The 27745-nt window shown below is 35.1% G+C and overlaps 3 protein-coding genes across 4 annotated transcripts; 2 read left to right on the top strand and 1 right to left on the bottom strand.

Moving 5' to 3' along the window:
* Nucleotides 1-1678: 1678 nt before the first annotated feature.
* Nucleotides 1679-5036, bottom strand: rbp1.2 (retinol binding protein 1, cellular, tandem duplicate 2). Its single transcript, XM_073848993.1, has 4 exons — nt 4753-5036; nt 4353-4531; nt 2599-2700; nt 1679-2070 (listed from the first exon to the last, which is right to left on the bottom strand). Exons 1-4 carry the CDS (start codon nt 4826-4828, stop codon nt 2011-2013), a joined length of 417 nt encoding a protein of 138 aa, XP_073705094.1. The 5' UTR covers nt 4829-5036; the 3' UTR covers nt 1679-2010.
* A 5596-nt stretch (nt 5037-10632) lies between these two features.
* Nucleotides 10633-12049, top strand: rbp2b (retinol binding protein 2b, cellular). The gene is made up of 4 exons (XM_073849873.1): nt 10633-10788; nt 10963-11141; nt 11535-11636; nt 11826-12049. Exons 1-4 carry the CDS (start codon nt 10716-10718, stop codon nt 11877-11879), a joined length of 408 nt encoding a protein of 135 aa, XP_073705974.1. The 5' UTR covers nt 10633-10715; the 3' UTR covers nt 11880-12049.
* A 1795-nt stretch (nt 12050-13844) lies between these two features.
* On the top strand, nt 13845-26934 carry copb2 (COPI coat complex subunit beta 2). Of its 2 annotated transcripts, none has more exons than XM_073848515.1 (22): nt 13845-13991; nt 14675-14812; nt 14938-15024; nt 15177-15303; nt 16872-17020; nt 17103-17249; nt 17844-17943; nt 18032-18174; nt 20329-20528; nt 20663-20773; nt 20861-20949; nt 21838-21944; nt 22040-22183; nt 22764-22894; nt 23399-23606; nt 23744-23854; nt 24032-24246; nt 24452-24544; nt 24867-25050; nt 26082-26156; nt 26290-26469; nt 26545-26934. In XM_073848515.1, the coding sequence occupies exons 1-22, from the start codon at nt 13989-13991 to the stop codon at nt 26638-26640; spliced, it is 2838 nt and encodes a 945-aa protein (XP_073704616.1). In that variant the 5' UTR covers nt 13845-13988; the 3' UTR covers nt 26641-26934. The 2 variants fall into 2 exon arrangements, with proteins under 2 accessions (XP_073704616.1, XP_073704615.1); XM_073848514.1 differs by having other exon boundaries at nt 26287-26469.
* The last annotated feature ends 811 nt before the right edge of the window (nt 26935-27745 follow it).

The following is a 27745-nucleotide window of genomic DNA, read 5'->3' as shown; positions in this document are numbered from 1 at the left end:
GTTAGAAAAAGTAGTAAATGTTTAATAGTCCGGTCTAATAATAAATATTTATAAGGCATGCATTAATTTATCTGATTAAAACATGAGCTGAATAAATGAAAAATTAAATATGTCACAGAAGTCTTACCTAAGCTGCCAACTCAAACTGTATATTTTGTATGTTATTGTCTGATTAGAAATAAACAGTACTAGCTGAATGGTTACTATTTGACACTTTTTAAATTACACTGGCAACAATTATACATTACAGTTTCACAGGCACAACTACCCTACATATTTTTTTTCAGCAAATTACTCTGTTTTGGAAACTGAGAGTTAGTGTAAAACACATGGTAACTGGTGATTCAAATGACATATGATCACCAATGTGAATTAGGGGCTCATTGTCCGGGGGACGCCAGGACATTATTATCATTAAAGTTATTGTGCTCATTTGAAACGTTAACAGATGTTCGACCACATCTGTTTGATGTTACGCTTAATTACCCTAGGTAACCCCTTTGACAAAAGAATGTCTAAGGTGTGATGAAGAATCTAAATTTAGGCACACACTGCCACCTGCTGATAAAAAGTGCAGTTTACACAGACAAAATGAAAAGTGAGTAGTTTGGAAAAGACATGGGCGTCTAATGCTAAAGCTGTTGATTCAGATGACCCTTGACCTGTAGGATTTTGTTTTATAATTATGTTCTGTAAATTTTGTCTCTAGCTGAAAGCAGCTGGAGTTGTTGGCAAGCAGGTTTTCAAAAAGTCTTAAAGGAGTAGTTCACTCCTTTGTTCAGAACAAAAATGTACAGCTAATGTACTCACCCCCTTGTCATCCAAGATGTTCATGTCTTTCTTTCTTCTTTTTTCAGTCATAAGGAAATTATGTTTTTTGAAAACATTTCAGGATTTCTCTCCATATAATGGACTTCTATGGTGCCCCCGAGTTTGAACTTCCAAAATGCAGCTTTAAAGGGCTCTAAACAATCACAGCCAAGGAAAGAAGTGGTTTAGAGATTAAAATGTATATAAATTGTAAATGTTTTTGAAAATAATCGATTGTTTCGCTTGATAAGACCCTTCTTCCTTGGCTGGGATCATTTAGAGCCCATTGAAGCTGCATTTAAACTGCATTTTGGAAGTTCAAACTTGGGGGCACCATAGAAGTCCATTATATTGAGAAAAATCCTGAAATGTTTACCTCAAAAAACATCATTTCTTTACGACTGAAGAAAGACATGAACATCTTGAATAACAAGGGGTGAGTACATTATCTGTACACTTTTGTTCTGAAAGTGAACTACTCCTTTAAGTCAATCTTGTATAGTTGCGCCCCCTACTGGAAAACACAGAAACAACTACCATAGACCGCTATGTATCCAGTTTGCGTTTAAGCATTTGCTTGATGTGCCTTTCTAAACAAGTCATCAGACAAGTTTATCAAAAATGACTTTTAGTTCTTACGAACACCCGTTAAATTCATGTTTGTGTGGATTTGTTATGTTTTAGTTCCCTAGCCACTAAGATTAGCTTCCTAACAGAGAGCTTTGCTGCTATCTAAAAATACCCACTTTAACATCTGAGGGTCTTTCTGGCTGGAGGTCTTGACCCCGCAGCAAATCGAGCTCTTTTCTTCTCCTCAGAAGCAGGAAAAGGATGAATGGGAGGGGAGATGATATGATGAGGGTTTATACAGCTGCACTGCTGCATCTCTTATAGATGATGCGGACAGACAGAAAATGTGTGGCTGAAATTGTACTCTTGAAATCAAAATTGATGAAATGAAGAAGACTGACAAGAACTGTGCAGATATTTGTGTTCTTTCAGCGAATGCAGAGGTTCTTTGTGCATTTGAACAAACATGTTTTCCCATTTTATTTTCCTTGACAATTTTTTCAGCATACATTGTTTACATGAGGAATGAAAAAAGCATAATAGCTACACTTAAAAACAACAAATACTGTTATTAATAGGCAGAAATGTTCACTTTTCTTCACAGGTGGAGTACTTGTGGTACAAGGCACATCAGTCAAGAACTTGTTTCTTAAAAACTTGTTTACACACCACTCCACAGACTCGCATTTCCTGCAAAAAAAAAAAAAAATCATATTTTAGTACAGATTTTATTTTAAAGACCATAATATATACTTAAAAAATAAAAAGCCAGCTAAATGTACATTTTTTCTCCTTTTTTAAAACATTAACTACATGAACATGTAAGATTAATTCGAATTATACTGTTTATTCACAACATTACATTTGATCAAATAAATTCAGACTTCTTTCAAAAGCATTTGAAAGATCATACCAACTCTGAACTCTGTTTTTAGACAATTTGTAAGTCATTTATACATTTTAGCAGCTATTATGCACAAATATTTGAACACAGAATGCTAAGTAATGAAGTATTGTAGGTAGTTGTATAATGAAGTCATTAAGTGGATTTCATTGTATACACCTTTTAAATACGCTTGTTATTGTAATGCATGACTGCTGATATTATCTCATTAATTACACTGTTGACTACACTAACAACAAAAAGCAGCCAAGTGTGAACTTTCATAATACAACAGAGCATGTCCTCATATGAACCGCGTCCTTATACAAACTTACCACATGCAGCTCATCACCTTTCACCCACTGGGTCCAGCCCCTTCCCTCCTTTTCTCCTTTCTGTACACACACCAGTTTGTCTTCCTCCCAGTTTACAGTGGTCTACAAAACAAGGACAAATACAAAAATAAAGCTGGTATTGACTGACAATATACAATAAAGTAGAGAACAGAGAATACATTAAGCACATAAACTGTCCAAGATGTTAATGTCTTTCTTTCTGCTGTCCAAAATACATTTTTAAGTTTTTGAGGAAAACATTCCAGGGTTTTTGTCCATATGTGTACTCTGGTTTAAAAAGGAAGTGTAGGACAAACAACTATATCTCATTTTCTTCTCCAACTTTAAAATCGGCCATTTTACCTTTTTTTGTAAAGGCTGTTTGACTTTCTTTGCACTTTCATTTTGTAAACACTGGGTTGGTACTTCTGTGACGTTTCCAATGTGAATACATAATGGGAAGTTGAGCTAGAGCAAAATGAGCATTTGTGGTTAAAAATATATATGTGTAATTTTTTCTTTTTAAGAAAATGACCAATCGTTTCACTAGATAAGACCCTTATTACTTGGCTGGGATTGCCTTTTGAAACTGCAATTTAGACTTGAAGTCTACTATATGGAGAAAAATCCTGAAATGTTTTCTGCAAAAACTTGATTTTCCTTTTTACTGAAGACGGAAAGACATGGGGGAGTGTAAATGATCAGACAAATTTATTATGGAAAATAACTTTCAATTTAACTTGAATGGGGAAGGCTTCCAGTGTCAGTCACTTCCAGTTATTTTAAATGTACAATATTGGTATTGATTTTAGATTGTTATGGTTTGCCGCACATTGTTATTCCTGTTATTTCATCAGATGTCTCGCAAATTCACAGGAAATAGCTTACCTCTGCATTGAAAAAAGAAGTACGACAATTTTTGGACAACATTTGACTGCAGTAAAGGTCTTATTGAATACTGAACACTAAGAATACAAACACTGTACTAACATTACTACACTGGAAAAAAAAAGGATGTTTGATTTGTTTTGAATCAGTGCATTTCACAAATAATTACAAAGAAAAGCCAGGTAACACATTGAATTAAAACACAACAAGACTGAAATATTATTTAAAACATACTCCAATTGTGACCCTGGACCACAAAACCAGTCACTTTTAAAGCTGAATAAACAAGCTTTCCATTGATGTATGGTTTGGTAGGATAGGACAATATTTGGCTGAGATACAATTCCAAAATCTGGAATCTGAGTGTGCAAAAAAATCTAAATATTGAGAAAATTGTCTTTAAAGTTGTCCAAATGAAGTTCTTAGCAATGCATATTACTAATCACAAATTACATTTTGATATATATAGGGTAGGACGTTTGCAAAATATCTTCATGGAACATGATCTTTACATATTATCCTAATGATTTTTGGCATAAAAGAAAAATAGATAATTTTGACCCATACAATGTATTGTTGGCTATTGCTACAAATATACTCCTGCTATTTACAACTGGTTTTGTAAAAATAACACAACTTAGAAAATATTTTACAACATATACAAGTTGACCTAAAGTTCCCGAGCACCAGGTGTTTGCAGCATTAGCCTGAAACCCTCTTGGATTTAGGATTCAATAGGTCATTGTATGTAAATCTCAGTCTAATCCTATTTACTGACTGATTTTTCCCATTTAAAAGCATTTCTGGTCATACTTTTTTATTGCTGCACTTTAAGCTGTACCTTTATAAATAAGGAGGCCACTTACCATACACTTCCTATCATCCACACCGACCAAATCCTCCTCAAACTCCTTCCCAACATCAAACTCCATATGGTAGTTCCTAAAGGTGGTGAGAGTCTTGATATTAAAATGATCACCATTCTGAACAATCTCCTTATCAAAGATGAGATAGCTGGCAATTTTTCTGATGACAATATTCACATCTGTAAGTTGAATAAATATAAAATTGGTCAACCATAGCTGTATGAGCCAAAATATTTTCACATAATAGCTACTAAACATCTCTAAATACAGACATGTATTTCTCTTTTACTCTGACTGTTTCCAGCACAATATATTCTGTAACATGCCTTGTTCAGCATAGAAAATTAATTTCACAGAAATACAATGAATAAAAAAAATTGAAAATGAAGGATCAGCCTACCTAGTGCTTCCATGTATTGATCAAAATTTTCATTACTTGTCATTTTCCAGAATCCATTCATGTCTACAGGAGACATTTGCTTTTTTTCTGTGTTTGTCCTCTGCACCGTTGTTTCAGCATCAAGGTGCAGTGTGGTATCTCAAATCACACGGCATGTTGTAATCCTAAAGCCAATTAGGGCCTTTGGATTATCTCAAAGAGCATTTACACATGTGGAACTTCTGCTGTGGATTTTTTTTTTCTCTTTCTCTCTCTCTTTTTGTACAGGAGCTCTCTTGTCAGGAGTGAATTACAATGCATGATGCATCTCATGAACTCATGTCAGTCAATGCATGTCAACAGACAGATGTGTCAGTTTGTAATTGTTTTGATTCTCAGCCTGTCAGCAGCACAACAGTCAAAGCAACAATCACAATTCTGTCAAACAGGCTTCCATTTATGCCTACAGACTCCAGAGAGAGAGAGAGAGAGGGGCGAGAGAATTGTTCACTATACACAAACAGGAGGTGAAGACCTGTCAGTAATGAGGCCAGTCTTGAGACAACTTCCTGACTAGAAATTACTCTGAAGTGTTTACAGTGAAATGTAGAATAAAAGATACAGAAGTGTCATGATGAGCTATTCTTGCCATGTTTACTTTTCGGATCATGGCCTATTTTATCTTCCATAAACCACAAGAGAGCGCCTTTGCCAACCAAACCTGTCTTGTTGTATTTATACTACAGTCCCAAGTCGTCTTAAAAGGTCTTTTATGCTTACCAACACTGCATGTATTTGATTTAAAATACACTAAAATAAGTAATAATATGTGACCATGGACCACAAAACCAGTCATAAGGTTAAATTTTACAAAACTGAGATGTATACATCATATGAAAGCTCAATAAATAAGCTTTCTATTGATGTATGGTTTGTTAGGATAGGACAATATTTGGCCGAGATCCAACTATTTGAAAATCTGAGGGTGCAAAAAAATCTAAATATTGAGAAAATCACCTTTAAAGTTGTCCAAATTAAGTTCTTAACAATACATATTACTAATCAAAAATTACATTTTGATATATTTATAGTATGAATTTTACAAAAAATCTTCATGGAATATGATCTTTACTTATTTTCCTAATGATTTTTGGCATAAAATAAAAATCTATAATTTTGACCCATGCAATGTATTTTTGGCTACCCCAGCGACTTAAGACTGGTTTTGTGGTCCAGGGTCACATATTGTAAAATAATACTACAATTTAAAATAAATGTATTTATAATTTATTATACATTTTCAAATGTAGTTTTTTCTTGTGATGACAAAGATGAATTTTCATCATTCTTTAGAAATCATTTTAATATGCTGATCTGGTACTCAATAAACATTTCTTATCATTACGAACAGTTTAATATTTAATGTACTTATTTTTGTAAAACCTGTTAGATTTTTTTAGGGTACTTTGATAAATAGAATGTTTTACGGAACAACATTTATTATTTATGAAGTTTTTTTTCTGTCATTTTTGATCAATTTAATATGTCTTTTAAAAAAATATGTATTTTTAAATAATATATTTAATAATATAGATATATTGTTTATTTTTTAATGAAAAAGAAAAGGCTGAATGTTTGGAGTCCTCTTATAGTCTCTTGGGCTACATTTACCTTTTATTTATTTATTTATTTTTTATATATACAATAGTTAGACAAGGCCGCTTGTTGTATGGAAAGATCCATTCAATATATTTTTTTTTTGTTTTTGTGTTCAAGTGGGCAAAAATCTATACTGCCGTTCAAAAGTTTAGGATCTGTAAGACTTGTTTTTTTAAAGAAGTCTCTTATGCTCATCAAGGCTGTGTTTATTTGATCAAAAATACAGAAAAAACACTAATATTGCAAAATGTTATTACAATATATAATTATGGTTTCTATTTTAAAATACTTTAAAACAGAATTTATTCCTGTGATGCAAAGCTGAATTTTCATCACCTGTTATTCCAGTCTTAAGTGTCACATAATCATTCAGAAATCATTCTAAAATGCTGATTTATTAATAGAATTATCAGTGTTGCAAACAGTTGTGCTGCCAAATATGCCAAACTGTGATTATTTTTTCAGGATTCTTTGATGAATAACAAGCTAAAAAAACAGAATTTATTCAAAATATAAATTTATGCTATCACTTTTTATTACTTTAACACATCCTTGGTGAATAATAGTATTAATTTCTTTAAAAAATAAAAAATAAAAATGTACTGACCCCAAACTTTTGAACAGTAGTGTATATTGTTAGAAAACCTTTCTATTTTAAATAAATTCTGTTCCTTTTGAAGAATCCTCAAAAAAGTATCACAGGTTCCAAAAAAATATTAAGCAGCACAACTGTTTCCAGCACTGATAATAAATCAGCATATTAGAATCATTTTTGAAGGATCATGTGATACTAAAGACTGGAGTAATGATTCTGAAAATTCAACTTTAACTACAGATATAAATTAAATTTGAATGCATATTAATATGGAAAAACATTGTTTTACCTCATAATAATATTTCACAATATTACATTTTTTTTGTATTTTTTTTTATCAAATGAACAGCCTTGATGAGCATAAGAAACGTCTTTAAAAAACATTTCTGGGGTCTGAGGGTGTTTTGGGGCCCTGAAGAAGTTTTGACATGCCCTTACATTTGTGCTTTTTTCAGCATCTTAATTGCTAAAGTCTGATTACATTGTAATCAGCACAAATTGGGCTACAATAATATGCAAGCAACATGAATGTACATGTTTGTGTTTTTGAGAAAACTACGTTTATGCGTGCTTAGTGAAGTCACTGAAATAAGCTCATGAAACACATTCAGAACATTTGTTCACAAGACTTTTGATAATTGGATGTGGTAGCCTAGGCTAGAATTTTTTTCAACCAAATGATGTGAAAATCATCTCTTTCACTCTGGCAGTGTACCTCCTGATCCTTTTCTCATCCTGTGATTAAAATAGAGAATGTTGCTAAGGACTATACTGAAATATTCCTTTTCTGTACTCTCATACTCGTCCTACTTTCTTACTGGCCTGTTTTATGACACACTGGAAGGAACATTTAAGATAAAGTCTGACTCGTAAATATACGCAAAGTGCTGGAACAGTGGTGACAGAATAAAGTGTAGCCTTTGGGCATTCTGATCTGCTAAACATCAAACGCTGGAAATGTTTCTTGTTCTTCCTGACACATTTCTTTGCTACTTATCTTGTCTTCCACGCTTAACAATAGAATCCAAATACAGAATTTCTCTGATCACAGGAATGAAGATCAAATACAATGACGTTGTATAACCTCTCACCCACACACCTCCTTTTCTGGCAGCAGCATCTCAGTGGGTGATAGATTTATAATATTGTTTATGCACTATGCTAATTATCACTTCAAAACTGACTGTTTTCAAAGCCATAATGAACTGAGATGAGAAATAATTCTTTCTGTAGGTACTAATTAAGTTCTGGTTAAAATTTACTTTTGCACTTTTACTAGGTTAATCGATCTTGTGTAGAAGACATTGCGCATTTGCACTCTTTCAATCTCCACTAAGAGAGTAAAAAATATGGTACACTAACATTTAAAAGCTTGGGGTTGGTAAGTTTTTTTTTCTCCTTGTTTTTTTTTTTTTTTGAAAAAAAAAAAAAGAAATTAATACTTTTATTCAGAAAAGCATAATACATTAATCAAATATGACCAAATGTATAACGTAACAGAAGATTTATCTTTCAAATAAACACTGTTCTTTTGAAGTCATCAGAGAACCCAGAAAGAAATCTATCAAAATATTTTTTTTTTAACAATGTTAATAATAATAAATGTTTCTTATGCTTCAAATCAGCAAATTAGAATGATTTCTGAGGGATCATGTAACACTGAAAACTGGAGTAATAATTCCTGAAAATTCAGCTTTGCCAGGAATAAATTTTAATTTTAATTATTTTAAATTGTAATAATATTTCCCAGAATTTATATCATGTTTTCCAAGTTTACAGTAACACATAATATCATATTCACTTTTTCAGGATGACATATTCTCATATATAACAAAAACACACTGCATGTGAATAGGGTAAAAAAAAAAAAAAATAGTTATCACCTTACTTACTTTGATTGATTAATTGCATTGTTAATCGCAAACATTTTTTATATTACAAGTTTTCTAAAATGTTAGGTTTTAATATGCAAATAAGGCATTGTTTATTAAAATATGTGCTAATTTGCATACATTTCTAGTACAAAAATTTAAACACTGGATTGTTAATTTTTTTGGACATATTAGTGTCAAATATTTTTACAGAAGGAATTGTGGGTATCTCATTTTGTCACGGACATAATTCAGAAAACACTTAGAATAGGCAGAAAACAATATATTTTTTACTGTCTTTGGGGAATAAAATGTTATATAAAATCAAGCAAATTATACATGAACAAATCCCTCTGTAAAAACCTTTAGGATATAGTCTGGAATAAAAATGTTAAATTTAGTGTGTGCAAGTGCTACTGAAGTGGAGATTTATGGCTCAGTCTAGGAGAATAAAACTCATTTTGAGAAAACGGCTTTTAAAAATATGAATTGTAATTTAACTCTGTTGACACAAATAGATAAAGTGCTATAAAAGAAACACTTAAGAGTGTATTGTTTATGTTTCTTTCCACTAGTCTGACAAAAAAAAAAACACTTCATGAAAAAACAAAAAGTCCAAAATCTCAAACTGGAGAGGAGCATGAAAAAACTGTTTTTGCCTGCAATGTCTCCCCTTAAAGGAGAACTCCGGTGTGATATTGACCTAAAGTGTATTGAATCATGATACCGAGTGTGAACGTACCTTGCATATCTCATCTCGGTTTGTGTCCAGCTGTCCGAAATCTGGGGTCAGTTAGCCGATGCTCACAACAGGCTGTCAATGAAAGTCAACAGGGCATCGGAATAGCCATGTAAATAAATCACTGTTTTACGCCATTTACGAGGCACAAAGTAGCTCCACACTTCATTGGTAGACTTCCAAGGGCCCTGACATTTAAAACGAGACATTGAGAACTCAGAAAAAGCACCGGTAGTTTATTTACAAGTAGATTTATACAGACATGTTCCACCAGGAACAGACCGGTCACCGCCATCTTAAATGTAGTCACGATAAGTTGAGTGTCGAGCACGAAGGAAACTACAACCTGATCGTTGATAACCTGATAAATTCCTTGGTGCTCGACACTCGACTTATCGTGACTAAGTTCAGGATGGCGGCTACCGGATTTTCTTTCCCAGGTACTGTCTGTAAATCTTCTTGTAAATAAACTACCGGTGCTTTTTCTGAGTTCTCAATGTCTCGTTTTAAATGTCAGGGCCCTTGGAAGTCTACCAATGAAGTGTGGAGCTACTTTGTGTCTCGTAAATGGCGTAAAACAGTGATTTATTTACATGGCTATTCCGATGCCCTGTTGACTTTCATTGACAACCTGTTGTGAGCATCGGCTAACTGACCCCAGATTTCGGACAGCTGGACACAAACCGAGATGAGATATGCAAGGTACGTTCACACTCGGTATCATGATTCAATACACTTTAGGTCAATATCACACCGGAGTTCTCCTTTAACCAGAACATTCAAATAGGGTATTTAGAATTTAAGAACTAAACAGAAGAATTCAAAACTAAACAGAACAGGAGCTAATGCACATAAGGAAAGAACTTTTAAAATGTCTATTACCCAGTGGTTTATACACCTGGTCCTTTGTACAGCATAAGTGCTTATGGATGTATTGATCTAGTCTCTTTTTTTTTTAGTAGGTGAAGGTGGTCTCCCCTCTCCAATAGGTCATAGATCTCTCTTATCATTACTCTGCCCTTTCCCCTTATTGGGAATGAACAGTTAGGTATAAAAGCTTTGGTGCACCTCCTCACTTCACCTGGCAACGCTCCTGAGGTCCAGAGCTCATCGCGCAAACATGCCTGTGGATTTCACTGGAAAATGGGAGCTGGAGTCGAGCGAAAACCTTGAAAATTTCCTTAAAGCACTAGGTAAGCCTGATCAGTTGTCTGTTGTCATAAGTCAACACAGTAGAAATAAGAGAAATCTGTGCCATTTCCTAATCGTGCAGTTTTATTATGATATTAAGCACATTTTAAAATATAATAGAGTTTATTCTGTGAAAATGACTATGTCGATTTACAAATATTTACTCTTATATATAGACATTGACTATGCCATCCGCAAGATTGCAGCCCACCTCACTCCAGTAAAGACCTTTGTCCAGGATGGGGACAACTTTGTGATTAAGACACAGAGTGCCTTCAAGAGCTATGAGCTGAGCTTCACTGTTGGAGTTGAGAAGGAAGAATTTACTAAGGGATTTGACAACAGGACACTAAAGGTGAACTATATAGATATTTAATCATTGTGATCCTGCTCTAATGACGTAATGTTATTTAACATGTAGTTAACCCAGCGTTGGCCTGTTGGCCATGATCCCAGTCAGTTTGTTCAGTGATGAACATTAAGTAAAACAAATAGAGCACAGGCTTCAACTTTTGCACAGAGGGACAAAATGCTTTTAAGGTCCTTGTTTTTTTGGAGGCCATCTGAATACAGCTTTGTTTTGTATGAACAGTGCTATCTATCAATGATTACAATATATCAATATATAATGACCAAAAAATCAGTTTATTAAATAAATAAGAAATTGTAAAAATATTTTAGAATAAAATCACAAAAAACAGACCAGTTATTGAGTTATTATTTTCTTAATGTATTTATTTTTACACAGACTCTGGTGACCTGGCAAGGGGACAAATTGGTGGCCACCCAGAAAGGTGAGAAACCCAACCGGGGATGGAAACACTGGATAGAAGATGACAAACTTTATCTGGTGAGCCTTCAGTCATTCTCTGGATAATATTAATAACAATAACAACCTGATTAATGTTGGAATCAACATTATTGCATATAATTATTTATTTTTTTTCAGTTTTTATAATATTTCTAACTTAATGATAAAAGTTTTCCAGCTAATTATTTTTTCACACATTTTTTGACCTCATGATAATTTCACTTGCAGGAGCTGACATGTGAGGACACTGTGTGCCGGCAAGTGTACAAAAGAAAAGACTGATTTGTCATGTGATTCAGTTCATGTTGTTCTACTATCAAGTCTATCAAAATCAAGCTGTGTATTAACCTGGGGTATAGGCTACCACTCTCTAAGGAAATGAAATTGACTTTTGAACTCTTCTATTTTTTTCTTCTGTCTAAATAAAGATAATGAGATGTTACGGCTCATAATTTTTTGTGAATATATCTTGGTTAATTTGATTCTCTCTCCCTTGCTCACAACCACACAATTTTTTAAATGAATTTTTAAATTTTTAGGTAACTTAGACAACACAAAATATAAACAAAAGCTATAAACATAGTTTTTTATACATTGGAGGACTATTAAAGATCTACTCAATTATAACCATCGAAACAATGTAAGCAGAGACATACTGTAGCCTATCTAAAGCAATCAAACTATATTTGTGACCCTGGACCACAAAAACAGTCATAAGGGTCAGTTTTTTGAAATTGAGATTTATACATCATATGAAAGCTAAATAAATAAGCTTTCCATTGATGTACGGATAGGACATTATTTGGCTGTGATACAACTATTTGAAAATATGGAATCTGAGGGTGCAAAAAGAACAAAATATTGAGAAAATCAAAACTTGCTAAGAACTTCATTTGGACAAATTTAAAGGTAAAGTTGTCCAAATTACGTTTTTAGCAAGTTTTGATATATTTATGGTAGAACACTGACAAAATATCTACTTGGAACATGATCTTTACTTAATATCCTAATTATTTTTGGCATAAAAGAAAATCAATAATTTTGACCCATACAATGTATTTTGGCTGTTGCTACAAATATACCCGTGCAGCCGTGGCCTAATGGTTAGAGAGACGGACTTGTAACTCAAAGGGATTGTAGGTGGGGGGAGTGAATGTACAGCACTCTCTCCACCCTCAATACCACGACTGAGGTGAGTCCCTTGAGCAAGGCACCGAACCCCCAACTGCTCCCAGGGCGCCACAGCAATGGCTGCCCACTGCTCTGGGTGTGTGTTCACGGGGTGTGTGTGTGTGTGTGTGTGTGTGTGTGTGTGTGTGTGTGTGTGTGTGTGTGTGTGTGTACCTGGTATTCATCACGTTGTGGGGACCAAATGTCCCCACAAGGATAGGAATACCAGTAGATTTTGACCTTGTGGGGACATTTCTCAGGTCCCCATGAGGAAACAGGCTTATAAATCATGCACAATGAGTTTTTTTGAGGAAGTAAAAGTGTGCACAATCTCCTGTGAGGGCTAGGTTTAGGTGTAGGGTAGGTGTAGGGCAATAGAAAATACGGTTTGTACAGTATAAAAACCATTACGCCTATGGAATGTCCCCATAAAACATGTAAACCCAACATGTGTGTGTGTGTGTGTGTGTGTGTGTGTGTGTGTGTGTGTGTGTGGATGGTTTAAATGCAGCACAAATTCCTAGTATGGGTCACAATACTTGGCCTCACATCACCTCCTTTCCTTTCCTTTCAAACTGGTTTTGTGGTCCAGGGTCACATTTTACCTCATTATAATTATTATCAAACTATTATTTTAATAATTAGAATAATTAGATAGCTGAAGATACACATTTAGAAAGGCCTACTGTAAAAAAAACAAGCAACTGTTTAATTGTACTGCTGACTCAAGGCTATCCTTGTTATGACATACCTTTGTAATAGGTTTGCTTGTATGACGACTAGCCCTGATATGCTGTTACGTTTTAATATTTATCGTATCTGAATGTTTTAAACATATATCTATTTACCTTTTAGAATCATACTCCGATGGGAATTTTCGAAGGCACATTTCAGCACTGTATTTTTGTCGTGTGATTCATCGTAAGTACACTGAAGGTGTCATTTTTGGCTTTACACGAAAGGGTTAAACTCAAACTTACCGCAAGCGCCAATCGCCGTGCAGCGTCCCTCAAAAGCCGAGTTTAGTCGAAATTGCCCGAAACACTCCGAACCCGTCCGAGTGGCACGTCAACGCTTCCGACGTCAAGCTCACTGGCTTGAGGAAGTTCCACGTCACATTTGCCTGCCGTGCACAAAACTGCAGCCGAAAAACACATCAGATTCTCGGTGGATGATATAAAGTACTACAGGTGAAGGAGACCGAAACCAGCAAACACAAACATGGTAAGTGTGACATCTGTATCTATGTTATGGGCAATATTGGAGCTGGTTCGTAGATATTGTGAAAAAATACGCTTTGAGGAACGTTAGCTTGCGCTGTTAGCCTCGAAGGCCCCTGGAATGGCCACATAGACAACTCTCTCATTCAGTCAGTCTGTGACTTATTTATTCTTATTCAGTCTTTTTCTAAATAATACTTGCATTTAAAACCATTTACCATTACACATATCAAAAATTAACTGTTAGCGTATGTTGTTATATAGTGATATCTTGTGTTCTAGCTAACAGCTGATGATATGAATGTGACTTTAACATTAGGTTAAGTAACGTTACTCATTAATAAATAAACAGAAATGTGGAAGTGTGTTACTGTATATATTCTGTTCAGTAACATGGTAATTCTTGACATTATTTGGAAGAGGCTTCATTTGTAATGATTTTATTGCTTATTAACTGTACTGTAAAGGTTAGCTGCTGTTACTAACTTATATCTGACGTTTAACTGGTTGACAAATAGCAAATGCATTGTGGGGAATAAACGTTCCAATTCTATTATTGAAATGGTAAAATGTGTGCTAGTTTTGTTTAGACGATTGGTGTTATATGTGCTGATTCTAACCAAAGAGATGCTGTTAAATATCAGTTTGTGTGTAATAGTAATAGTGATTTTGATTGATCTTTTCTAGCCTCTGAGGCTGGACATCAAGCGCAAACTCACGGCTCGATCTGACCGTGTCAAAAGCGTAGATCTTCATCCGTCTGAGCCATGGATGCTGGCCAGTCTGTACAATGGCAGTGTCTGTGTGTGGAACCATGAAACACAGGTGACTAGCAGAACCTTATGTTTTTCAGCGTTTGCCATACCATTTGATCTTTACATTTAACATGAGGGATACAGCAGTGTGTGTTGCATGTTTTTCTAATAATGTCTAATATTGATCTTTCATAGACTCTGGTCAAGACTTTTGAAGTCTGTGACCTTCCAGTAAGAGCTGCAAAGTTTGTTGCCAGGAAAAATTGGGTCATTACTGGTGCTGTAAGTATATACACAACAAGTAATATTAATAAGCACTTATATAATGAAATACTGTAATTATAGATGATATATAAATATGTAATAATAGATAAATAGGTATGTAATAATAGAGAAAATGTGTAATTTTTAATACATTTTTCTTTTTTTTGTAGGATGACATGCAAATTCGGGTCTTCAACTATAATACACTAGAAAGAGTACATATGTTTGAGGCCCATTCAGATTACATTCGCTGCATCGCTGTTCATCCCACCCAGCCATACATCCTTACAAGCAGTGGTGCGTACAGATTAAATTTGCATTAAGTATTTATATTGCATATGTACATATGCATATATATGTGACCCTGGACCACAAAACCCAGTAGCACGGGTATATTTGTAGCAATAGCCAAAAATACATTGTATGGGTCAAAATTATAGATTTTTCTTTTATACCAGAAATGTTTCATGAAGATATTTTGTAATTTTTTAAAAAAGAAGTCTCTTCTGCTCAACAAGCCTGAATTTATTTGCAAATATATTAGTTAATATGTTTAACTATTTAAAATGTTTTCTATTTGAATATATTTTAAAATGTGATTTATTTCTCTAATTTCAAAGCTGTATTTTTAGCATCCTTACTCAAGTCACATGATCCTTCAGAAGTCATTCTAATATCTTGATTTGTGGCTCAAAGAACTATTATTATTTGTATTATTATTATATTTATGTTGAAAACAGTACAATTAAATTCAGAAGAGCATTTATCTGAAATAGAAATCTTTTTTAACATTATACATGTCTTTATCATCACTTTTGATCAATTTAAAGCACCCTTGCTTAATAAAAGTATTAATTTCTATAATTTACTGACTCTAAGCGTTTGAATGGTATAATGTTACAAAAGCTTTTTATTTCAGATAAATGCTGATCTTTTGATCTTTCTATTAATCAAAGAATCCTGAAAATTGTACTCAACTGTTTTAAATATTGATAATAATAATAAAAATGTTTCTTGAACAGCAAATCAGCATAATAGAATCACTTCTGTTGAATCGTGTGACACTTAAGACTGAAGTAATGATGCTGAAAATGTAGCTTTGATCACAGGAATAAATTACATTTTAAAATAAATTCAACAGTTATTTTAAATGGTAAAAATATTTCACAATATGTGACTCTGGACCACAAAACCAGTCATAAGGTTAAATTTTACAAAACTGAGATGTGTACATCATATGAGTACTCAATAAATAAGCTTTCTATTGATGTATGGTTTGTTAGGATAGGGCAATGTTTGGTCGAGATACATCTATTTGAAAATCAGGAATCTGAGGGTGCAAAAAAATCAAAATACTGAGAAAATCACCTTTAAAGTTGTCCAAATTAGGTTCTCAACAATGCATATTACTAATCAAAAATTACATTTTGATATATTTACAGTAGGAATTTTACAAAGAATCATCATGGAACATGATCTTTACTTAATTTCCTAATGATTTTTGGCATAAAAGAAAAATCAAAAATTGACCCATACAATGTATTTTTGGCTATTGCTACAAATATACCCCAGCGACTTAAGACTGGTTTTGTGGTCCAGGGTCACATATTACTGTTTTTGCTGTATTCTGGATCAAATGAATGCAGTCTTGATAAGCAAAGGAGACTTAAAAAAAAAAACTTGCAGTCCAAAAACCTTAATAATATTTAAAATATGTTGCTGTTTTTGATAAATGCAACCTTGGTGAGCATAGGAGACTTATTTTAAAAATTGCACAAACTCCAAACATTTAAACTGTGGTGTATATGTATATGTATGTGTATGTGTATGTATGTTTAACACTCATTGAATTGGTGTATGTTTAGATGACATGTTGATAAAGCTTTGGGACTGGGAGAAGAAGTGGTCCTGCAGTCAGGTGTTTGAGGGCCACACACACTACGTCATGCAGATTGTCATCAACCCCAAAGACAACAACCAGTTTGCTAGTGCGTCACTAGACAGAACCATCAAGGTGCGATTGAACGCTTATGTGTGGATAGAGCAAGTTTGACTCCAACTTGTGACATTTTATCTATAATTTCTTTTTCTTTCAGGTTTGGCAGCTGGGCTCTTCCTCTCCTAACTTCACTCTGGAGGGCCATGATAAGGGAGTGAACTGCATTGATTATTACAGTGGAGGAGATAAGCCTTACCTCATATCTGGAGCTGATGACAGACTTGTCAAGATTTGGGACTATCAGGTATAAATAATAATGATTATATTGATATGCTTAAAGGTTGTATCAGCGATTTCTAGCCTGAAACATAAAGTGTCAAATTCAGCTGAGCTTTCTTCACGATCCGCTCGCTGCCTGCCCCATAAATTGTCTGTGAAAAAACCGCGTCTCTCTGGTCAGCCTAGGGTCCGAGATATGCCAAAAAAACAATCGGCACTACCAACCTTTCCACAGATAAACAAACAGTGTTCCAACCAATCAGCGTCAGTGGTTTGGTGTTTTGGACTTTCGCTCCGCCTCCCTCACATCCCTGCACCAGTAGGAAAGTCCACAACACCAAACCCCTGACGCTGATTGGTTGGAACACTGTTTGTTTATCTGTGGAAAGGTTGGTAGTGCCGATTGTTTTTTTGGCATATCTCGGACCCTAGGCTGACCAGAGAGACGCGTTTTTTTCACAGACAATTTATGGGGCAGGCAGCGAGCGGATCGTGAAGAAAAGTCAGCTGAAATTGACACTTTATGTTTTAGGCTAGAAATCGCTGATACAACCTTTAATGCAGCAATTCACTCCTTGCTATTTATTTACCTCTGTTCTGTGTACCTCTCTTTCTTTAGAATAAGACATGTGTGCAGACGCTCGAGGGTCACGCTCAGAATGTGTCCTGTGTAAACTTCCACCCAGAGCTTCCAATCATCATCACTGGATCTGAGGATGGTGAGTTGTGGCACAGTTTAATGATCATGTTTATAATACACTACCTCATTTCTGATCCAAATGTAACTCTCTGTGTTTTGTTATTCAGGCACGGTTCGTATCTGGCACTCCAGCACTTATCGTCTGGAGAGCACCCTGAACTATGGTATGGAGCGGGTGTGGTGTGTGTCTGGCTTGCGCGGGTCCAACAATGTGGCATTGGGCTATGACGAGGGCAGCATCATTATCAAGGTACTAAAAATAATTCAAAAGTAACACCATGCTGTTTCCTGTCAGAGATGTGACATATCGGCTAAAGCTCTGGACTGGTAATTGGAAAGTTCGCTCCCTGCAACAAGAGAGCCATCATGTTGCTCCAGGGCCAGACTGCCAGCGGGGGGTCGGCAGAGGGTAGAGAATAGATAAAATTACACAAGATTTATGTTTTAAAAAAATGCTGTTTTATTGAACTTTCTTTTCAAAGAATCTTGAAAAAAAACTATAATGGATTCCAGAAAAAAATATTAAGCAGTTTTCTGCTTCTGATCAATAGTGTATATAGATAGATTTACAAGACAGTTCTGTATGTAAATGAACATTAACTATAGTGGTGGCTAACATTATCAGAATATTAGTATTTTCACCAGCTAAAAATGGTTTTACAGGGTTTCTGCGGGGTCTTAAAAAGTCTTAAAAAGTCTAAAATTTAAAAATCAAAATTTTAGGCCTTAAAAAGTCTTAAATTCGCTGTTCTAGGTCTTAAATAATTTTACACAGGTCTTATTTTTCCGATGTCCATGTAACGCTACATCTAATTCTCATTTAAATTCTCTTTCTGTTGTTTCCGTGGTGTTGTAGTTCTTTATTTCACTATTCCAAATATAATTTGCTGAATTTAAACTACAAATGAGACCAGCATGCAATAGCCAATCAGCTTTCTGTTATTGGCGCGAGTCTCTCTCGGATTGTACCGCAGAAGTCAAATGGATTTAACTTTTTAGCTATGAGGAAGTGCAAGTTTAGCGAAACTGGGCTTGGAAAAACTGAATATAGGGCTTGGCTAAGGCCAGTTGCTAACAACTGTAGATTTTTTTCTCCCTCTGTGGAAGTTTCTGCGTCTTCAGACAGAATCGCAGTATTTATATAACATTTATAATATATATATTTATAAATCAATAAATGTATTTAAAACATTAATCTCACTTTTAATTTTGCAGTGTAAATTATGTAATCTCACTGCTAACAGCCATTTAGAATTTATTGATAAATTCATAAAATAAATTTCAAAGGTACGCATACATTTCAAAAGTAAAAAAAAAAAAATCGCTTCAGAATTTTTTTTTTTAAATCAGATATTTCTAGTGGTACTTTTATGGGGATATTTTGTGTGGAATAGTATCTGCTGATATGGAAAGTTCACTGTATATCGTAGTAATAAATTTAATTTATGACAGCCATGAAATTTTGTTTACTTTTTACATTAAACACATTAAATATCACATATGCATGTAATATAATATCTATTTCCATTACAGGTTAAGGTCTTAAATTTCATATAAGGTGGTATTAAAAATGTCTTAAAAAGTCTTAAATTTCACTTGTTCATATCTGCAGAAACCCTGTTTTAAGTCAATTGTTTATATCTTTTGCTGTTGTGTGTCAGTATGAAATATCAGTTTACATTTTTAAACATTCATTTTGCCATTAATTGTAATAATCCAGTGAGATTTGGTTGCACAATTTAGTTTGTCATTCAGATCAGATCTCTGTGTGGAGCACTGACTGTTGTTAGACTCCTTGTGCAAACAAAAATCTTACTGGATTATTACAATCAATGGCAGAATTAATGGTTGGAAATGTAAACTGATATTTCATACTGACACACTATTGCAAAAGATAAATAGCCGACTAAAACCATTTTAGATGGTTAAAATACTAGTGTTCTAATAAAATTAGCTACAGAGCTTTATATAGACCTTTTTCCTGAACACGGAAGTAAGTCCGACTCTTAACTGAAAGAATGCTTTGCATTTCCGGTCTGCATTGTTTCTAGTCAAATTAGTGTATATTCCGAGCTAATAAACTAATGTTAAACCGATTAAAATGTTTTTAAAAAGCACATGGCTCCAAAGCGCCATCACTTGGCAATGTCGCAATGACCGTCATTTGTCAGTGCCTCACTTTAATAAGTGTGTAGATGACACGAAGCAGCGGAAGGTAGCTACATTAAAAACAGATGGACGCTATTTGAATGGGTTCCTATGGAAACCGGAACAGAAAAGCATTCAATCTGACGTTAGAATTCGTAATGGTGGCGCTCATCGTTTACTCAGGAAAAAGGTCTATAATGCCATATCTCTTGTGGGGAGTTCTCTTTATGCTAATCACTTTAAATTTCGGTTTTAGCTTGGTCGTGAGGAGCCAGCCATGTCAATGGACACCAGTGGTAAAATCATTTGGGCCAAACACTCTGAGATTCAGCAGGCTAACCTCAAAGCCATGGGAGATGCTGAGAGCAAGGATGGTGAGAGGTTGCCACTGGCGGTGAAAGACATGGGCAGCTGTGAGATCTACCCTCAAACCATCCAACACAATCCTAATGGAAGGTAAGGCCACCACATCTATCCTTTAATGCTGCTTGTTTACATGTTGCCTGATCCTTGCTGCAATTCAATGCAGTTACTATACATTTAACATTTCTCCACATGCAGAGGTTAAGTACTCTTAATCTTGTGTTTAGGTTTGTGGTGGTGTGCGGCGATGGAGAGTACATCATCTACACTGCCATGGCTCTGAGAAATAAGAGCTTTGGCTCTGCACAGGAGTTTGTCTGGGCCCATGATTCATCCGAGTAAGTACTCTACAAGCATATAGAAAATGGATGTAGGAGATAACGGTCAAAAACACTTCATACTGATGTTACTTGTTTTAATTTAAGGTATGCGATTCGGGAAAGCAGCAGTGTGGTGAAGATATTCAAAAATTTCAAAGAGAAGAAATCTTTTAAGCCAGACTTTGGAGCAGAAGGTAAACTGTTTTGTGTTTTGCATAATGCATAATGGGCCGTAGTAATCTGTGTATTCACAATTTTGTATGCAAATGTATTTAGTACAAAATGCTGATTGATGTGCGCAGTATACTGCATACACAGTTCCTTTTACTACATTTTATGCTGAATGTGGTAAAAATGTCAAGTTCTGTCATGAAACTCTAGATTGTGCATGCTGATGGGTCATTAATGCAAATTGATGCTATTCACAGCATTAAACTACTTGGTACAAACTGATTGGTTCAAGTTGCAAATGCAGACAATGAGCTTACTGCTTTACATTTAAGTGGCTGGTTAGTATTCACTATAGCATTTCGTAACACTCTTTCAGAGTTCCTTTGAAACCCTCCACCTTCCTAGTTGCACCTGTTTAGATCATCTACAGGTTATTATATATGCTACTTGTGCATAAATGCTCAGCACTATATCTGCATATGTATTGGCAGTAGCAAGTTCCTGTACTTTCTTTGGAGCAGCAGCAGCAATAATCTGGAACAACAGCAATAACCAACAGCAGCAGCGTAGCAGATCTATTCATTTTATCCATTACCTATAGGGCTGTGCAATAAATCGCATGCGATTGTCATGCGTATCTCATCAGTAAAGCCGGTTCTGTGATTAGTAGTAAATCTCCATCACGTGCGTTCAAAATCATGGATAAATCACATTTGATTTTGAACGCGATATTGCGTAGCTTTTCAGTGATCTACAGCTCAGTGTTTTAAATACAGTGCCATCTGAATGCACGTGATGGAGATATACTACTAATATACTACATACCTTGCAAAAATCTTCAGAGAGTTGTCATGATGGAACTGCTATTGTTTTATGGTTTTCTGTAAATTAATAGTTTTGTGTATTTGCAGGCATCTATGGTGGTTTCTTGCTGGGTGTCCGATCAGTGAATGGCTTGGCTTTCTATGACTGGGAAAACACAGAGCTGATCCGCCGCATTGAGATCCAGCCCAAACACGTGAGTCATCTGCTCTGGTCCTCCATTATTTTGTCTGCATGATTGGGCCATTTTTTAGTGTGCCTGGACCAATTGCATCTTGCATCTATTTTCAGATTTTCTGGTCAGACTCTGGTGAGCTGGTCTGCATTGCCACAGAGGAATCTTTCTTCATTCTGCGCTATCTGTCAGAGAAGGTGGCTACATCACAGGAGTCAAATGAGGGGGTTACTGAAGATGGTATCGAAGATGCTTTAGAGGTAGGTGTATTAAGTTGTTCATTTAATTAAAATTAAACATTTTTTAAATTTGGGTTTCCCGTAGCATCTTGCCTTTTCTGTTTGTTCGTTCTGAATGTAATTGCCAAAATCACATTAAACAATGGGAAAGAAACCCTCTAATTAATCATTTACAGTACAACCAGGATTTATATTAAGATGGTAAAAAAGTAGTTCACTTCCAGAACAACATTCCAGGAATTTCCCCCATATAGTGCACTTTAGTGGTGCCCAACAGGGTTGAAGATCCAAACTGCAGTTTCAGTGCCACTTTAAAGGGCTCTACACAATCCCAGCCGAGGAATACGAGTCTTATCTAGTGAAACAATTGGTCATTTTCTAAAAAAAAAAAAAGAAATACACATATACTTTTTAACTACAAGTGTCTTGCACTAGCTCGGTCTCCCGCATACATGCGTGACGTAGGTGGAAGTACCGACCCAGTGTTTACAAAGTGAACATGTCAAACATTTCATTCTGGAAGTGAACTTCTCCTTTAATATTGACTTTGAAGATTTGAAAGACACGGTTTGAGCTCCTGGTGGTGTGTTTGTGTGTACAGGTCCTAGGAGAGATTCAAGAAGTGGTAAAGACTGGTCTGTGGGTGGGAGACTGTTTCATTTACACCAGCTCAGTCAACAGACTCAACTACTTTGTTGGAGGAGAGATTGTCACAATTGCTCACCTGGACAGGTACAGTAAAAATTCCCTGCATCTGAAATCTTTTTTCAGCATTTTATGGTTTTGGATGAATTTGTCATACTCACCACTGTTAAGATTCAGTCTTTTCTTTTTATGAGTCTCTTATGCTCAAAATACAGCAAATCAAAGCACAGTAAAAAAAGATATTGTGAAATATTATTGCAATTTAAAATAACTGTATTTTTTTTATATATTTTTTTAAAATGTCATTTATTCTTGTGATGGCAAAGCTGCATTTTCAGTAGCCATTAGTCTTCAGTGTCACACAAATATACACAGAAAACATCCATTTATTATTCATTTATGCCGAGTTCAGACTGCACGATTTTCAAAGCAATCGCGTCACAGATCTTTTCACACTACATGACTACCGATTTGCCTGTGATTTCGGGCATTTGTCGGCGATTTCTCAAAACCTGTCGGCGAGTCAAAATCGTCAAAAAAATCATGCAGTCTGAACTCGGCATTAGTCTAACAGTGACTTATTTCCCTTAGAACCATGTACCTTCTGGGATACATTCCTAAAGACGACCGTCTTTACCTGGGCGATAAGGAACTGAACATAGTAAGTTACTCTCTTCTGGTGTCTGTCCTGGAGTACCAGACAGCTGTCATGCGCAGAGACTTTGGCATGGCAGACAAAGTGCTGCCCACCATCCCTAAAGAACAGAGGACCAGAGTTGCCCACTTCCTGGAAAAACAGGTAAGACTTTAAATGTGTGCCTGTAAGCTATGATTTGCGATAATAATAGCAGCCAAGACTTACCTATATATAAAATAAAATTGATATTCTGTATATATTCTGTGATATCTAAAGTATCGTTGTTTATGTGCCTGCAGGGTTTCAAGCAGCAGGCTTTGGCCGTGTCCACTGATCCAGAGCACCGGTTCGAGCTGGCTCTGCAGTTAGGAGAGCTGAAAATTGCTTATCAGCTAGCAGTAGAAGCTGAGGTTTGTTATTATACACCAGTAATATAGCTTTCCTAGTGGTGGCTCAGTTGCTTACCGCTTATTTATTGATACATCTATTAAAGGGGAAATACAATTTGTTTTATAAGTAATGTTCAAGATTCTGCATGTAAGCTAATATAATGCAGGTGTCTAATGTTTACTGATTTTCTTCTGTAGTCGGAGCAGAAGTGGAAGCAGTTGGCAGAGTTGGCCATCAGTAAGTGCCAGTTTGGATTGGCACAGGAGTGCCTCCATCATGCCCAGGACTATGGAGGACTGCTGCTGCTGGCCACTGCATCTGGCAACGCCTCTATGGTTGCCAAGCTTGCAGAGGGAGCAGAGCGTGACGGCAAAAACAATGTTGCCTTCATGACCTACTTCCTGCAGGGAAAGTAAGTATCATAGGAGGAAAGACCTTCGTCAGCTGAAATACAAATATAAATATGTTGACTACAGATGTTTTACTTTTGTGAATTCTCATTTTGTAGTCTTCTAGTAATTTCCACACAGCTTGAGGAAGTCATGATTCAGTTGTGTAAATATAGTTGTGTTTCTTAAATTGATTTTTATTGTTTGTTTGTTTGTTTCTCTTGCCAGACTGGACAACTGTTTGGAGCTTCTGATCAAGACAAATCGTCTACCAGAAGCAGCCTTTCTTGCCCGCACATATCTGCCGAGCCAAGTTTCCAGGTCTGTATTCACGTTCACATTCTCACAACAATTAAGTATTCTCTTTTTTTTTTTTTTTTAAGGAAACAACTTGCAGTAAATTTAAAGTGTATTTTAGAAGTACATAGAACGTACTACTAGAAGAAATAGTATGAATAGAAAGTAGTATGCACAGCATGCCATTTTTGTGTTCAACATATATACAATAAGAAAAATCTTCAGTTTCCAGCATATCTGAACTAGTCTTTTTTTGAATAAAATGAAATAATTTGGTCATTGTTATTTTTTTTCTAGTAAATAAAATGATACCTTAACAATTCGCTAACTGTGTGTTTGTTTACAGGGTGGTGAAGCTTTGGAGAGAGAACTTGTCTAAAGTGAATCAGAAAGCGGCAGAGTCTCTGGCAGACCCCACAGAGTATGAGAACTTGTTCCCAGGCCTAAAAGAGGCCTTTGTGGCAGAGCAGTACCTGAGAGAGACCTGCATCGGCCAAACCAGACCTGCCACTGACTACCCACTGGTCACGGTAAGAAAACTATGGAAGCCTGTTTCTACCACTGAATTATTATTTTTTTCTTTAAAAAAATGTAGTTGCAATTTTTTTCCCTTTTCTTTCTTTTCCTGTTTTGTTTTAATTTTGCAATTCTGACTTTTTAAGTTCAGAATTGAATGATATAAACTAGCAATTCTGAGAATAAAAATTGTGTGATATAAACTTTTTTTCACGCAACTGCGACTTAAAGTCAGAATTGTAAGATATAAACTACAAATTCTGAACAAATACATTTTTTCCACTCAGAATTTGACTTTATAACTTATTTCTCAAAATTCTGAGAAAATCTCAGTTCTGAGTTTATCATCCAATTCTGAGAATTCTAAATTACGAGTTTGTCACAATTCTGAGAAGAAAAAGTTTAAATTGCGAGGTTATATCACGCAATTCTGAGAAAATCTCAGCTCCGATTTTATCATGCAATTCTGACAAAAATTCTAAATTGCGAGTTTGTCAAGCAGTTCCGAGAAAAAAAGTATATATTGCGAGTTTTATGCAATTCTGAGAAAAAAATGGATAAATTCCAAGTATACTCACACAATTCTGAGAAAAAAAATCTAAATTGTGAGTTTATATCACGTAGTTCTGAGAGAAAAATGTCTAAATTGCAAGTTTGTCACGCAATTCTGAGAAAAAGTGTAAATTGCGAGTTTATACTATGCAATTTTGAGGGAAAAAGTCTAAATTGCAAGTTTGTCATGCAATTCTGAGAGTCTTAATTGAGTTTGTCACATAATTCTGATAAAAAAATTTAAATTGTGAGTTTGTCACGATTTTCTGAGAAAAGTCTAAATTGCGCGTTTATATCACACTATTCTGAGGAAAAAGATTTTTAAATTGCGAGTTAATATTACGAAATTCTAAGAGAAAAAAAATGTAAGTTGCGAGTTTATATCATGCAATTCTGAGAATTGTTTTATTTACAAATTACAAATCAAACCTAGCAATTTAAAACAAGTTTGCTATTCTTATTTATATATATGTATATGTGTGTCTTTCTATAGCCCAATGAAGAAAGGAATGTGCTGGAGGAGGCCAGTGGATATGAACCCAAAGGAATTTTCCCCACTCCCACACAGGTGTGTGTGTGTGTGTGTGTGTGTTTTATCTAAGACTTGTTTTATTGATGGCATCCCACTTCAACCCATAATACCAGAGCAAAAGGGTACATACATCCATAAACTAATCGAATGGCCTGTGTATGTTCAGCAGGTGAAGGATGCAGAGGAGGCCCCGGAGGATTTGGACGTTTTGGCCTCGGTGACGGCAGCCATCTCGGCTCCAGTAGTTGCAGCAGTGCCTACTATGAGTCATGCAGAATCCCAGCCTGCTCCGAAGGTTGAGGAGAAGACGAAGAAAGAGCCCCCGACAATTACAGCAGCAGAACAGAAGGTATTTGATTGATTTATCTGTTAATAAAACCATATTAACATCAGACTTTATGTAACCTCTTTGATTTATTTTAAGGTTATCGATGAACTGGAGGATGATTTGGATAACATGGAACTCGATGACATCGACACCACAGACGTCAATCTGGATGATGACTTCTTAGACGACTAAACCCTCAGCACTGAAGCATTGAGTTTATTTAAGCGACCAAACCTTTCTTTTTTTATTTGTTCCTGTTAAACCTGCAAAGCTGAAGTCTAGGGTGAACTGGGCTGAATATAAATATGTCTTTTAGGGCGTACCTCCAATGGAAAGACAAGGAAGACAATGGTGAAATTTTTTTGTACTACATTCTGGAACTTCAATTTACATTTTACCCGTACGTCAAGGTATACGTTGATTCTTGTTCAACCATGATGAATTATGGTTCCATTATTCATAATAAAGATAACTACTCTACTACAATGATTTGTCCTGTCATAATATTGTTTGGTTTTTATATTCGGTTAAATGTAGAATCTTTTAGTAAGCAGCTTCCTGCAAAAAAAACAACAAATAATTTTAGAGGATGCACATTTAATAAAGGAAATTCATCAGGTATTATTTTATTTTAAAACACAATTTTATTTTTTATTTTTTCTTGCAATTGTGAGTTTATATCACGTAATTCAGAGAAAAAGAGTTTAAATTGCAAGTTTATATCAATAATACTGAGGGAAAAGTCTAAATTGCGTGGTTTATATCACACAATTCTAAGAACAAGTCTAAATTGCGAGTTTATATCACAATTCTGAGAAAATCTAAATTGTGAGTTTACATCACACAACTCTGAGAAAAAGAATCTAAATTGCGAGTTACTATCACAATTCTGAGAAAGTTTAAATTGCGAGCTTATATCTCACAATTCTGAGAAAAAAGTCTGAATTGTAAGTTTATATCACACAATTCTGAGAAAAAAAAGGCTTAATTGCAAGTTTCTATCACGCAATTCTAAGAAAGTCTAAATTGTGAGTCTGTCACACAATTCTGAGGAAAAAAAATGTCTAAATTGTGAGTTTACACTACGCAATTCGGAGAAGTCTAAATTGCGACTTTATATCACACAATTCTGAGAAAAAAAAGGCTTAATTGCAAGTTTCTATCACGCAATTCTAAGAAAGTCTAAATTGTGAGTCTGTCACACAATTCTGAGGAAAAAAAATGTCTAAATTGTGAGTTTACACTACGCAATTCGGAGAAGTCTAAATTGCGACTTTATATCACACAATTCTGAGAA

Source organism: Garra rufa, chromosome 10 (assembly GCF_049309525.1).
Source record: "Garra rufa chromosome 10, GarRuf1.0, whole genome shotgun sequence".
NCBI lineage: Eukaryota > Metazoa > Chordata > Actinopteri > Cypriniformes > Cyprinidae > Garra > Garra rufa.
The sequence above is the reverse complement of the archived record's forward strand: the minus strand, read 5'-3'. Positions and strand labels throughout refer to the sequence as shown.